The sequence below is a fragment of the Haliotis rubra genome, unplaced genomic scaffold (genome assembly GCF_003918875.1).
Source record: "Haliotis rubra isolate DU_JTF1 unplaced genomic scaffold, ASM391887v1 Scf241, whole genome shotgun sequence".
Lineage (NCBI taxonomy): Eukaryota > Metazoa > Mollusca > Gastropoda > Lepetellida > Haliotidae > Haliotis > Haliotis rubra.
In genome coordinates, this window is record NW_025766459.1 from 185,261 (window position 1) to 201,844 (window position 16,584).

Below are 16,584 nucleotides of genomic sequence, written 5' to 3' on the forward strand. Positions count from 1 at the left end.
CTATTTAATCTGGTCAGTGGTTGGAGATTGGTTGTATATCGGCTACATTATTACATAGATCCCTATAGCACTATATCATCATGTCAGTTGTTGGAGATTGGTTGTATATCGGCTACATTATTACGTAGATCTCTATAGCACTATTTAACCTGGTCAGTGGTTGGAGATTGGTTGTATATCGGCTACATTATTACATAGATCTCTATAGCACTATATTATCTTGTCAGTGGTTGGAGATTGGTTGTATATCGGCTACATTATTACATAGATCTCTATAGCACTATATTATCTTGTCAGTGGTTGGAGATTGGTTGTATATCGGCTACATTATTACATAGATCTCTATAGCACTATATTATCTTGTCAGTGGTTGGAGATTGGTTGTATATCGGCTACATTATTACATAGATCTCTATAGCATTATATAATCTTGTCAGTGGTTGGAGATTGGTTGTATATCGGCTACATTATTACATAGATCTCTATAGCACTATATTATCTTGTCAGTGGTTGGAGATTGGTTGTATATCGGCTACATTATAACGTAGATCTCTATAGCACTATATTATCTTGTCAGTGGTTGGAGATTGGTTGTATATCGGCTACATTATTACATAGATCTCTACAGCACTATATTATCAGGTCAGTGGTTGGAGATTGGTTGTATATCGGCTACATTATTACATAGATCTCTATAGCACTATATTATCAGGTCAGTGGTTGGAGATTGGTTGTATATCGGCTACATTATTACAAAGATCTCTATAGCACTATATTATCAGGTCAATGGTTGAGCAATGGTTGTATATCGGCTACATTATTACAAAGATCTCTAAAGCACTATATCATCAGGTCAGTGGTTGGAGATTGGTTGTATATCGGCTACATTATTACATAGATCTCTATAGCACTATATTATCAGGTCAGTGGTTGGAGATTGGTTGTATATCGGCTACATTATTACATAGATCTCTATAGCACTATATTATCTTGTCAGTGGTTGGAGATTGGTTGTATATCGGCTACATTATTACATAGATCTCTATAGCACTATATTATCAGGTCAGTGGTTGGAGATTGGTTGTATATCGGCTACATTATTACATAGATCTCTATAGCACTATATTATCAGGTCAGTGGTTGGAGATTGGTTGTATATCGGCTACATTATTACATAGATCTCTATAGCACTATATTATCTTGTCAGTGGTTGGAGATTGGTTGTATATCGGCTACATTATTACATAGATCTCTATAGCACTATATTATCTTGTCAGTGGTTGGAGATTGGTTGTATATCGGCTACATTATTACATAGATCTCTATAGCACTATATTATCTTGTCAGTGGTTGGAGATTGGTTGTATATCGGCTACATTATTACATAGATCTCTATAGCACTATATTATCTTGTCAGTGGTTGGAGATTGGTTGTATATCGGCTACATTATTACATAGATCTCTATAGCACTATATTATCAGGTCAGTGGTTGGAGATTGGTTGTATATCGGCTACATTATTACATAGATCTCTATAGCACTATATTATCAGGTCAGTGGTTGGAGATTGGTTGTATATCGGCTACATTATTACATAGATCTCTATAGCACTATATTATCAGGTCAGTGGTTGGAGATTGGTTGTATATCGGCTACATTATTACAAAGATCTCTATAGCACTATATCATCAGGTCAGTGGTTGGAGATTGGTTGTATATCGGCTACATTATTACATAGATCTCTATAGCACTATATTATCAGGTCAATGGTTGGAGATTGGTTGTATATCGGCTACATTATTACATAGATCTCTATAGCACTATATCATCAGGTCAGTGGTTGGAGATTGGTTGTATATCGGCTACATTATTACATAGATCTCTACAGCACTATATCATCAGGTCAATGGTTGGAGATTGGTTGAATATCGGCTATATTATTACATACATCTCTATAGCACTATATCATCAGGTCAATAGTCGGAGATTGGTTGTATATTGGCTACATTATTACATAGATCTCTATGGCACTATACCATCAGATCAATAGTCGGAGATTGGTTGTATATCGGCTACATTATTACATAGATCTCTACAGCACTATATCATCAGGTCAATGGTTGGAGATTGGTTGTATATCGGCTACATTATTACATAGATCTCTATAGCACTATATCATCAGGTCAATAGTCGGAGATTGGTTGTATATCGGCTACATTATTACATAGATCTCTACAGCACTATATCATCAGGTCAATGGTTGGAGATTGGTTGTATATCGGCTACATTATTACATAGATCTCTATAGCACTATATCATCAGGTCAATGGTTGGAGATTGGTTGTATATCGGCTACATTATTACATAGATCTCTATAGCACTATATCATCAGGTCAATGGTTGGAGATTGGTTGTATATCGGCTACATTATTACATAGATCTCTATAGCACTATATCATCAGGTCAATGGTTGGAGATTGGTTGTATATCGGCTACATTATTACATAGATCTCTATAGCACTATATCATCAGGTCAATAGTTGGAGATTGGTTGTATATCGGCTACATTATTACATAGATCTCTATAGCACTATATTATCTTGTCAGTGGTTGGAGATTGGTTGTATATCGGCTACATTATTACATAGATCTCTATAGCACTATATTATCTTGTCAGTGGTTGGAGATTGGTTGTATATCGGCTACATTATTACATAGATCTTTATAGCATTATATTATCTTGTCAGTGGTTGGAGATTGGTTGTATATCGGCTACATTATTACGTAGATCTCTATAGCACTATATTATCTTGTCATTGGTTGGAGATTGGTTGTATATCGGCTACATTATAACGTAGATCTCTATAGCACTATATTATCTTGTCAGTGGTTGGAGATTGTTTGTATATCGGCTACATTATTACATAGATCTCTACAGCACTATATTATCAGGTCAGTGGTTGGAGATTGGTTGTATATCGGCTACATTATTACATAGATCTCTATAGCACTATATTATCAGGTCAGTGGTTGGAGATTGGTTGTATATCGGCTACATTATTACATAGATCTCTATAGCACTATATTATCAGGTCAATGGTTGAACAATGGTTGTATATCGGCTACATTATTACATAGATCTCTATAGCACTATATTATCAGGTCAGTGGTTGGAGATTGGTTGTATATCGGCTACATTATTACATAGATCTCTATAGCACTATATAATCTTGTCAGTGGTTGGAGATTGGTTGTATATCGGCTATATTATTACATAGATCTCTATAGCACTATATTATCTTGTCAGTGGTTGGAGATTGGTTGTATATCGGCTACATTATTACATAGATCTCTATAGCACTATATTATCAGGTCAGTGGTTGGAGATTGGTTGTATATCGGCTACATTATTACATAGATCTCTATAGCACTATATTATCAGGTCAGTGGTTGGAGATTGGTTGTATATCGGCTACATTATTACATAGATCTTTATAGCATTATATTATCTTGTCAGTGGTTGGAGATTGGTTGTATATCGGCTACATTATTACGTAGATCTCTATAGCACTATATTATCTTGTCAGTGGTTGGAGATTGGTTGTATATCGGCTACATTATTACATAGATCTCTATAGCACTATATTATCAGGTCAGTGGTTGGAGATTGGTTGTATATCGGCTACATTATTACATAGATCTCTATAGCACTATATTATCAGGTCAGTGGTTGGAGATTGGTTGTATATCGGCTACATTATTACATAGATCTCTATAGCACTATATTATCAGGTCAGTGGTTGGAGATTGGTTGTATATCGGCTACATTATTACATAGATCTCTATAGCACTATATTATCAGGTCAGTGGTTGGAGATTGGTTGTATATCGGCTACATTATTACATAGATCTCTATAGCACTATATCATCAGGTCAGTGGTTGGAGATTGGTTGTATATCGGCTACATTATTACATAGATCTCTATAGCACTATATCATCAGGTCAATGGTTGGAGATTGGTTGTATATCGGCTACATTATTACATAGATCTCTATAGCACTATATCATCAGGTCAGTGGTTGGAGATTGGTTGTATATCGGCTACATTATTACATAGATCTCTATAGCACTATATCATCAGGTCAATGGTTGGAGATTGGTTGTATATCGGCTACATTATTACATAGATCTCTATAGCACTATATCATCAGGTCAATGGTTGGAGATTGGTTGTATATCGGCTACATTATTACATAGATCTCTATAGCACTATATTATCAGGTCAATAGTTGGAGATTGGTTGTATATCGGCTACATTATTACATAGATCTCTATAGCACTATATTCATCAGGTCAATGGTTGGAGATTGGTTGTATATCGGCTACATTATTACATAGATCTCTATAGCACTATATCATCAGGTCAATGGTTGGAGATTGGTTGTATATCGGCTACATTATTACATAGATCTCTATAGCACTATATCATCAGGTCAATGGTTGGAGATTGGTTGTATATCGGCTACATTATTACATAGATCTCTACAGCACTATATCATCAGGTCAATGGTTGGAGATTGGTTGTATATCGGCTACATTATTACATAGATCTCTATAGCACTATATCATCAGGTCAATGGTTGGAGATTGGTTGTATATCGGCTACATTATTACATAGATCTCTATAGCACTATATCATCAGGTCAGTGGTTGGAGATTGGTTGTATATCGGCTACATTATTACATAGATCTCTATAGCACTATATCATCAGGTCAATGGTTGGAGATTGGTTGTATATCGGCTACATTATTACATAGATCTCTATAGCACTATATCATCAGGTCAGTGGTTGGAGATTGGTTGTATATCGGCTACATTATTACATAGATCTCTATAGCACTATATCATCAGGTCAGTGGTTGGAGATTGGTTGTATATCGGCTACATTATTACATAGATCTCTATAGCACTATATTATCTTGTCAGTGGTTGGAGATTGGTTGTATATCGGCTACATTATTACATAGATCTCTATAGCACTATATTATCTTGTCAGTGGTTGGAGATTGGTTGTATATCGGCTACATTATTACATAGATCTCTATAGCACTATATTATCTTGTCAGTGGTTGGAGATTGGTTGTATATCGGCTACATTATTACATAGATCTCTATAGCACTATATTATCTATCTTGTCAGTGGTTGGAGATTGGTTGTATATCGGCTACATTATTACGTAGATCTCTATAGCACTATATTATCTTGTCAGTGGTTGGAGATTGGTTGTATATCGGCTACATTATTACATAGATCTCTATAGCACTATATTATCTTGTCAGTGGTTGGAGATTGGTTGTATATCGGCTACATTATTACATAGATCTCTATAGCACTATATTATCAGGTCAGTGGTTGGAGATTGGTTGTATATCGGCTACATTATTACATAGATCTCTATAGCACTATATCATCAGGTCAATGGTTGGAGATTGGTTGTATATCGGCTACATTATTACATAGATCTCTATAGCACTATATCATCAGGTCAATGGTTGGAGATTGGTTGTATATCGGCTACATTATTACATAGATCTCTATAGCACTATATCATCAGGTCAGTGGTTGGAGATTGGTTGTATATCGGCTACATTATTACATAGATCTCTATAGCACTATATCATCAGGTCAATGGTTGGAGATTGGTTGTATATCGGCTACATTATTACATAGATCTCTATAGCACTATATCATCAGGTCAATGGTTGGAGATTGGTTGTATATCGGCTACATTATTACATAGATCTCTATAGCACTATATCATCAGGTCAATGGTTGGAGATTGGTTGTATATCGGCTACATTATTACGTAGATCTCTATAGCACTATATCATCAGGTCAATGGTTGGAGATTGGTTGTATATCGGCTACATTATTACATAGATCTCTATAGCACTATATCATCAGGTCAATGGTTGGAGATTGGTTGTATATCGGCTACATTATTACATAGATCTCTATAGCACTATATCATCAGGTCAATGGTTGGAGATTGGTTGTATATCGGCTACATTATTACATAGATCTCTACAGCACTATATCATCAGGTCAGTGGTTGGAGATTGGTTGTATATCGGCTACATTATTACATAGATCTCTACAGCACTATATCATCAGGTCAATGGTTGGAGATTGGTTGTATATCGGCTATATTATTACATAGATCTCTACAGCACTATATCATCAGGTCAATGGTTGGAGATTGGTTGTATATCGGCTACATTATTACATAGATCTCTATAGCACTATATCATCAGGTCAATGGTTGGAGATTGGTTGTATATCGGCTACATTATTACATAGATCTCTATAGCACTATATCATCAGGTCAATGGTTGGAGATTGGTTGTATATCGGCTACATTATTACATAGAGCTCTATAGCACTATATCATCAGGTTTGACGGTCTCCCGAACCCTTGACGGAGTAGCACCATACCTACAAGAGTGCTCTCACAGGTACATTTCTTCGTATGTGAGATCCCTTCATTATGCAAAATGTTGAGTCGTCCAATGTTGAGTCGTCCAATTGGTCTGCGATACAGTTGGTGCGGCGTCCTCATTTTCAAAATAGGATTAGTATGCTTGTATGTTGTGTATGGTCATATTCAGATGCATTTTGTCACTTAAGTATGATAACATTCTGAAACAGCCTCACTTGCCTCAAAAGCATAACTTGAAATTCTGATATCTTCACCACTGGACGAGTATTTGTAAACTTTTGTGAAAACAAACAAACATTTTATTTCATTTATCTCCGTTGATAAGTTTTTCTTCAGCGTCGTCCTTGGCCTTTATATCGACCTCCTCGTCACGCTTGACAATGATGGAGAGTGCGACGGTGATCATGATGAGCGCCACGCCCAGGAGCGCTAATCCTGCCGTCATGGCGGCCCTCCCCGTTTCGGGGTCAGAGGGTGGGATCGCTGGTAGGTCTGAAACAAGCACCATGTTTGCGACCATGACATTAAACCAGTCAGATGACCCACGCAGTGTTATTGCTAGAATACCACTTAACTCAACATAAAACTTTATTTATCCATTTAGATTTTTAATGTCAAACCTACTTGCACGGAAAACGTAGCGCTTTGTGTCACAGCATATTCAGAGTTATAAAAAGGCAAACTTGGGTGCCATTGGTGTTGAGACAATAACGCAGCTTTTCTAACGGTGACTTTGAAATTTCACCCGTTCTTTTACTAAGACATACCTGACTTCTTCACGCGCACTGTGCTGTTAGGTTCTCCCTGCATCTCTACCGGCCCCACCGTCAGCTCATGGGACGCTAGGTACACATCCTGGTCTTTCCCCCTCCCCTCGACGTCCCTCCTCCCCCTCCCCGGGGTGAGACAACCATGGTGGCACCTGGAATCGGGGTCCGTGACGTTGCAAACCAACACCTCGCAGTGGAAATACACCATGCTCGAGTTGTCGAACTTGAACGTCTCCAGGGTCAAGGTCTCTTGCGTGACCTCACTGACGTTCTTGAAGGTCAACGTGGAATCAGTTGAACATCTGTGCACGTAATATTTTAATAACGTTTTAAATAAGAATCTTAATAAGTTAGTGTTAAAAAACAAGACAGGGGATGTTGTGGTGATGACGGCAGATAATCCCTGTTTCACTTTCAACAAACCCAGGAGTCATCTCAGCGTTATACAGTATATGGTATGTAGATATTGTCACAGGACACCAATGACCACATAAGGATTGTTACAAGTGGAACTAGTATTGCAATCATAACAATGATGGATAGGTCGTGAACTCGATATTAATGTCAATCACAGAATTATCAAGTAAATCTAGATTATTCAAAGTCCGCTTTTAGTTGAGACCTAAGTTTCGAGTAGCACAGCAAACCCAATACTTTGAGTCAACTGCCATATGACGTTGTACGAATCTGTATAATATCCGGTTATAGGTGCGCATACCGAGCCTCCTTAATTAAATACGAATGAAAACAAACACGGAGACATGTCAAGAAGTTGGTTTTGGGTGACAGAAGTTACAACACAATGCTCGTGTTGATTTTGGTGTTTACTTCATAAACAAACAAAGCGGTGGGCTGGCCTAGTGGGTCAAATGTTCACATGTCACACCAAAGACCCGGGTTTGACTCCGACTAGGACACGAACCACGGCAGGATGTAAGTTAAGTCATATGACATTGAACGCGGGTTGTGGCTTGTTTTGTTGTTTGAAACTGCACTTAGTAATATTCCATCTTTTTGAAGTGCGTAAAGAATCGATTCTGGACCAGACAATCCAGTAAGGGACATCTTGGAGATCGAGCTGCGTGCATCAACCCAGCCAGTGAGCCGTTAGCTGCCTATCACGACAAACATAGGCGTGAGATCTTGCAGGGTGACATTAACATGTACTGAGGACCTCATCGGACAATGTTCACCAGTTCACTCTTTGGTACAGCGTCAGAGATAGAAACAGTTCGAATCGTCTCTTGAAAAAAAACAGGAACTTTGATATATTTTACGAGCGCATCAGATAAATGATAAACAAACCGGACTAGTGATTTGGTACCACGATCGGCGGCGTTTGATGATAAATTTCAAATTTCATGCTTGCCTGTATTCACCTGCCCATTGTCTAACACAGTCTACAGGAGAAGTATCCACCAAATCATTGTCTAACACAGTCTACAGGAGAAGTATCCACCAACTCATTGTCTAACACAGTCTACGGGAGAAGTATCCACCAACTCATTGTCTAACACAGTCTACAGGAGAAGTATCCACCAACTCATTGTCTAACACAGTCTACAGGAGAAGTATTCACCAACTCATTGTCTAACACAGTCTACAGAAGTATTCACCAACTCATTGGAGAAGTATTCACCAACTCATTGTCTAACACAGTCTACAGGAGAAGTATTCACCTACCAATTGTCTAACACAGTCTACAGGAGAAGTATTCACCAACTCATTGTCTAACACAGTCTACAGGAGAAGTATTCACCTACCAATTGTCTAACACAGTCTACGGGAGAAGTATTCACCTACCAATTGTCTAACACAGTCTACAGGAGAAGTATTCACCTACCAATTGTCTAACACAGTCTACAGGAGAAGTATTCCACCAACTCATTGTCTAACACAGTCTACAGGAGAAGTATTCACCAACCAATTGTCTAACACAGTCTACGGGAAGAACACAGTCTACGGAGAAGTTCACCAACCAATTGTCTAACACAGTCTACAGGAGAAGTATTCACCTACCATTGTCTATTGTCTACAGGAGAAGTACAGTCATACAGGAGAAGTATCCACCAACCAATTGTCTAACACAGTCTACAGGAGAAGTATTCACCAACCATTGTCTAACACAGTATACAGGAGAAGTATCCACCAACTCATTGTCTACACAGTCTACACACCAACTCATTGTCTACAGGAGAAGTATCCACCAACTCATTGTCTAACACACAGTCTACACAGAGAAGTATTCACCAACTCATTGTCTAACACAATCATTGTCAGGGGGAGAAGTATTCACCAACTCATTGTCTAACACAGTCTACAGGAGAAGTATTCACCTACCAATTGTCTAACACAGTCTACAGGAGAAGTATTCACCTACCAATTGTCTAACACAGTCTACAGGAGAAGTATTCACCTACCAATTGTCTAACACAGTCTACAGGAGAAGTATTCACCAACTCATTGTCTAACACAGTCTACAGGAGAAGTATTCACCAACCCATTGTCTAACACAGTCTACAGGAGAAGTATCCACCAACTCATTGTCTAACACAGTCTACAGGAGAAGTATTCACCAACTCATTGTCTAACACAGTCTACAGGAGAAGTATCCACCAACTCATTGTCTAACACAGTCTACAGGAGAAGTATCCACCAACTCATTGTCTAACACACAGTCTACGGGAGAAGTATCACCAACCCATTGTCTAACACAGTCTACAGGAGAAGTATTCACCAACCACTAACACAGTCTACAGGAAGAAGTATTCATCTACCCATTGTCTAACACAGTCTACAGGAGAAGTATTCACCAACTCATTGTCTAACACAGTCTACAGGAGAAGTATTCACCTACCAATTGTCTAACACAGTCTACAGGAGAAGTATTCACCAACTCATTGTCTAACACAGTCTACAGGAGAAGTATTCACCTACCCATTGTCTAACACAATCTACAGGAGAAGTATCCACCACCCATTGTCTAACACAGTCTACAGGAGAAGTATTCACCTACCCATTGTCTAACACAGTCTACAGAGGAAGTATTCACCTACCAATTGTCTAACACAGTCTACAGGAGAAGTATTCACCAACTAACATTGTCTAACACAATCTACAGGAGAAGTATTCACCTACCAATTGTCTAACACAGTCTACAGGAGAAGTATTCACCAACTCATTGTCTAACACAGTCTACAGGAGAAGTATTCACCAACTCATTGTCTAACACAGTCTACACAGTCTACAGGAGAGTATCCACCAACTCATTGTCTAACACAGTCTACAGGAGAAGTATTCACCAACTCATTGTCTAACACAGTCTACAGGGAGAAGTGTCCACCATTCACATTCTACAGGAGAAGTATTCACCTACCAATTGTCTAACACAGTCTACAGGAGAAGTATTCACCAACTCATTGTCTAACACAGTCTACAGGAGAAGTATTCACCAACTCATTGTCTAACACAGTCTACAGGAGAAGTATTCACCAACTCATTGTCTAACACAGTCTACAGGAGAAGTATCCACCAACTCATTGTCTAACACACCATTGTCTAACACAGTCTACAGGAGAAGTCTACTAACACAGTCTACAGGAGAAGTATTCACCAACTCATTGTCTAACACAGTCTACAGGAGAAGTATTCACCAACTCATTGTCTAACACAGTCTACAGGAGAAGTATTCACCTACCAATTGTCTAACACAGTCTACAGGAGAAGTATTCACCTACCAATTGTCTAACACACAGGAGAAGTCTACGTCTAACACAGAGAAAGTATTCACCTACCAATTGTCTAACACATTCTACAGGAGAAGTATTCACCTACCAATTGTCTAACACAGTCTACAGGAGAAGTATTCACCTACCAATTGTCCAATTGTCTAACAACAGTCTACAGGAGAAGTATTCACCAACCCATTGTGGCTTTGCAGTTCCTGGCAAACACCTGAAGATTCGAGTCGTTGCTATGGACAGTTTGATTGACAGCAATCACCCGGCTCAGGAGAAGTATTCACCCATACCAGCATTGTGTAAAACAACTTGTGTGCTTGTAACGGTCAAGGTTGTGTTGAATCAGCAATACTTTGTTATGTACAGTGCAGAGGAAGAAGTGGCCGTACACTTGGAAACATTGTCATAATCAAAACAACATCGCCATGTCAAATACTACATTCTTACATGATGTACTTTATTAGCTTGCTGTATATTATATTGCCACACTATATACTTCATTGCCATGCTACATACTACATTGTCATGCTATATACTACATTGTCATGCTAAATACTACATTGGCATGCTAAATACTACATTGTCATGCTACATACTACATTGTCATGCTAAATACTACATTGTCATGATATATAATACATTGTCATGATATATAATACATTGTCATGATATATACTACATTGTCATGATATATACTACATTGTCATGCTACATACATTGCCATACTAATTACTTCATTGCCATGCTAATAATACATTGTCATGCTAAATACTTCATTGTCATGCTATATAATACATTGTCATGCTATATACTACATTGCCATGCTAAATACTACATTGTGATGTTATAAACTGCATTGTCGTGATATATAATACATTGTCATGCTACATAATACATTGTCATGCTAAATACTTCATTGTCATGATATATACTACATTGTCATGATACATACTACATTGCCATGCACATGCTATATACTACATTGTTATCCTAATCATTTTCGGCAACGCCATGCACTACGCTTTCACCCTACATACTAAATTATCATAATATCAGAACGTAGTGAACAGGGCCTAGATTTTCGAAGCTCTCTTAGCGCTAAGATAGTCGTAAGTTAATGTTAATGTATGGCACTTACGACTATCTTAGCGCTAAGAGAGCTTCGAAAATCTAGGCCCAGGTTTACAAGCTGAATAGATTACATCGGCCTCATCTTGACATTTCACTCCTACAAATCCTATCTGAAGTACGGTGTATAGTCAGGGGACAGATATACTAAGCAGCAAAAGAAACGTCAGCTTGGAATTTTCCTTCGCAGAAACGGATAACTGTAAACTCGGTTCACTCCCATTTGTCAGACGGCCCAATCATGAGACAGACCAGTTAAGTGTGACCAGTGTAACTGCCTGGACTTACCCACTAATTAATGAGCTGCTCCAAACTGTGAACAGAGTAGGCTACTCCCCGCTCTCAACTTCGTTGAGTGATACAGATTAACCAGATTATGATTGTGTTTGTAAGTTGCTTTTGATCAGTGTGACGGGTTGCATGTGTTGTAGTAACGACATTTGGAGTTGTTTGTTCAGCTAAACTGACGTTCAAAAGAAAGTACACACCTAAACTTTTTTCACCATACATGAAGCTCGTTTCAAGATTTGCACTGAAAATAGATCTCACAAACGCAACTATAGGGGGTAAAATGTTCAAAATGCAGCCATATGTGTGGCTGCACGTGCAACACGAAATTTGTGGAAATTGTGATTATTCCCTCTTGCACATGCAATCAACTTGTAAACGGGTATAAAAGACACTCATCCCAATGCTGATATGGCAGACGACAATAAACACATGAAGAAAATGCCAAGACTTACACCAGCGCAAAGAGAGAGAGCCATTGGTATGCCACAGATGGGGGCGTCCAACAGTCATATTGCAAGGACCTTCCAGTGAACAAGACAAACCATAATCAGACTGTTCAGACGTGTTCAACAGACAAGCCAGACAGCTGACCGACCCCGAACTGGACGTCCGAGAGTCACGACACCACAAGATGACCAGCACCTGCGGATAATCCATTTACACAATCGAACGTTGACTGCAACGTCATCAGCAGCGACAGCATTAGGTCACCGCATCAGCAGGTACACAGTGATGAGGCGACTCCGTGCTGCTGGTATCCGGGCCTATCGACCTGTCCGTGGCATGTCCTTGACACTTCTACATCGTAGGAACCGTTTACAGTGGACAAGGACTGTGCATCGGTGGCAACGTCGTAACTGGGTACGTGTCCTCTTCAGTGATGAGAGCAGATTCAATCTGTTTCATGCTGACGGTAGAATTAGGGTGTATCGGCGTCGGGGAGAACGGTTGGCACCAAACTGTATACAAGATGTTCACCCCTTTGGTGGTGGTGGTGTTATGGTCTGGGGAGCAATTTGTGGTGATCAGAAGACACGTTTAGTGACAATTCATGGCAATCTGAATGCCCAGCGATACAGTGATGAGGTGTTGCGACCTGTTGTACTGCCTTTCATGCGACAACATCATGGAATTCTTTTCCAGCATGATAACGCCAGACCCCACAAAGCCAGGATCACCACAGACTTTCTCCAACACCATAATATTGATGTATTGCCATGGCCCGCTCGTTCACCTGACCTCAACCCGATTGAACATCTATGGGACCATCTCGGAAGACAACTCCGACTTCGGCAACAGCAGCCCGTTAATGTACGACAGCTTGAAAATGCTCTCCGTGAGGAATGGGCAAGAATTCCAAATGACGTCATCAGGCGACTTACGTTTTCCATGAGGAGACGAGTACAGGCTTGCATTGATGCCCGTGGAGGCCGTACAAGATACTGAATGTGATACCTGTTTTTGTGACATGTGGGTGTCTGGTAATCAACATTGAACTTTTCATCTGCAATAATGAAATGTGTCATGACTCTTTCGGCACGAGATACAAGCCAACCTTAACCCAAGACAATACATCTAATCAATCTAAGAAACAACAGCAATCAAGGTCTGTGAGGTTTAACAATCAGTGGAGACGATCCTTCACAGGTGTGGCTAAATACAAAAAACAGGCGACTCGTCATGTCATATGTGAGAGCAGACGAATCTTTTGACATAGTGAAAGATGCTATCGTTGACTACGCCAAAGAACGGGGTGTGACCATTACGAATATAATTCTCCTGCGACATTGGGAAGGCTCTAACCCGACCTATACCATCCGTATTGCAGTCCCTGTACAGTGTGCCAAGATAATATTGGACGACAACACATTCTGGCCAGAGAACGTGAACTGCAGAGAATGGGTTCCCCGGAATACATGGTACTCTAATGATAAACAAGGCGAGAGTGAATATTAACCATGATGCCTTATCTTGCAAGTCTGACCATCTATGGATGTACACTGATGACCGTCGTTAACCTAGCGACATGGAACATTCGTGGTATCAAACATGGAACGTCTGAGCTGTGCAATAAACTCGACGTCGTGCTTGTTACAGAGCACTGGCTAGACATGGAAAATTCACAGTCTCTGGAGACACTACATGACAAATTTAATGTGTATTCTAAATCCAGTTGTGACTCTAACCAGCACCAACGAGGTTATGGAGGTGTAGCCATGTTTGTACGGAAAGGTGACTGGTGTAAAGCTACTCTTATTGACACCCACCACAGCCGCCACGTACTGTGTATCAAACTGCACATCTTTACCAGCCATGTGTATATACTTGGGACTAGACTGCCATCGACAAATGTCCTTGACAGTGTGTACTATGAAGAACTGTACTATGTTATGGAACTTTATGATATTCTCTCTCTCAAGAATACCCAACATACCTCCTAGGAGACTTTAATACTGATATCAGTCATGGTATTAATATGAAACCCAGGGCTAGGTGCCTCTTACGACTGCTTAGCGAACGTCACCTTTATTCTGTGGTTCCACTTGACGAGTCAAGGTACACTTTCCATAGTAAATGTAACAAAGTAAAATCATTAATTGACTATGTCTTTGTAGACATTGATTCACTAAGCAGTGTAACTGGATATGTCATTGACACTGGCATCCCATATAACATCTCGGATCACCTACCAATACTTGTCTGTATACTTCTTCCTCTACATGTTGGGTACTATCATGGAGAAAACTTAAACTGGACTAAAGCAAGTGAAACTGACCTAATGTTATATCGATATGAAACAGAAAACTACTTTCGTGGAACTGAAATTAACAATGCTCACTTTGATAACAATGTAGACTACATCGAATACTATTGTGATTATATCACAGGCTCCTTACATGCTTCTGCTGCCGGAAGTATTCCATCCACACGCTTTAGGCCATTTCTTAAACCTTACTGGAAGAAAGATGGTCTTAATAATCTGCATAAAGAAATGCGAAATTGTCGCCGTCAGTGGGTTGCAAATGGTAAAGTTAGAGATAAAAACGATGCTGCCTATGCAAAATATAAAGAAAGTAAACGGCTATTTCGTAAGAAACATCGCCATGCAAAACACCAGTTAGCTAAAAATAGATTTGATGAAATCTACGAAGCAGCAGAAGTAGATGTTAAAGAATTTTACAAAACTACAAAACGTTACAAACGCTGCAAAGGTAATATTGAAAAACTTACCTATGATTCTCAAACTTGCTACGAGGGAAAGGATATTTGCAGTCTGTTTGGACTTTATTTCCATTCACTAGCTACTCCTTCCCCTGATGTAAAATGTGACTATGTACATGCTCAGAATGTGAAAGAGCAAATTGCTAATATTGAAACAAGCGATGACATGCACAACGACATCGGTTCGCCATTGCACTGTCCATTCACTGAAGATGAAATCCATTGTTCAGTAAAACGACTAAAAGTACGAAAGTCGCCTGGTCCTGACGGTATAGTGAATGAGCACATAAAGAAGGCTGGTAGATCGCTGCTGCATCATATTGCCTTACTATTCAATGCCATTATTACGTTTGAATACATTCCTAAATCATTTTCTATAGGTCAAATTCTTCCAATACACAAGGGCAACGGTAAACCAAAACATGACCCTGCCAATTATAGAGGAATAACCATGACTTCTGTGTTAAGTAAACTCTTTGAAAGACTTCTCCTTAACAGAATAGAGTCCTGGATAGATACTAAGATAGAATTTCCCCATCCTCTGCAATTTGGATTTAGGCGTCACTATGGTGCTGAAACCGCCGTACTGACATTAAAAGAAAACATTGCATATTACAATGAAAGGATATCGCCTGTATACTGTGCATTCTTAGATAATGAAAAGGCATTTGATCGGGTGTGGCTTGATGGCTTATTTATTAAACTGTATGATATTGGAATAACGGGTAAACTATGGAGAATATTAAGGCTCTCCTATAGCTCCATGAAATCATTTGTATGCTTTGAAGGGTATAAATCGGATACATTCCCGTCAATCAAGGAGTAGGCCAAGGTAGAGTAATGTCCGCCTGGCTATTCACATTATTTATTAATGACCTCCTATATGAACTTGGGAATTCAGATTCTGGCTTAATTTTTGCCATGGGGTAAA

The 16,584-nt window shown here is 39.2% G+C and overlaps 1 protein-coding gene across 1 annotated transcript; it reads right to left on the bottom strand.

Moving 5' to 3' along the window:
* Positions 1–6,783: 6,783 nt before the first annotated feature.
* LOC124278739 (ZP domain-containing protein-like) lies at positions 6,784–10,224 on the bottom strand. Its single transcript, XM_046714506.1, has 3 exons — positions 10,210–10,224; positions 7,270–7,574; positions 6,784–6,994 (listed from the first exon to the last, which is right to left on the bottom strand). Exons 2-3 carry the CDS (start codon positions 7,478–7,480, stop codon positions 6,807–6,809), a joined length of 399 nt encoding a protein of 132 aa, XP_046570462.1. The 5' UTR covers positions 7,481–7,574; positions 10,210–10,224; the 3' UTR covers positions 6,784–6,806.
* Between the last annotated feature and the right edge of the window lie 6,360 nt (positions 10,225–16,584).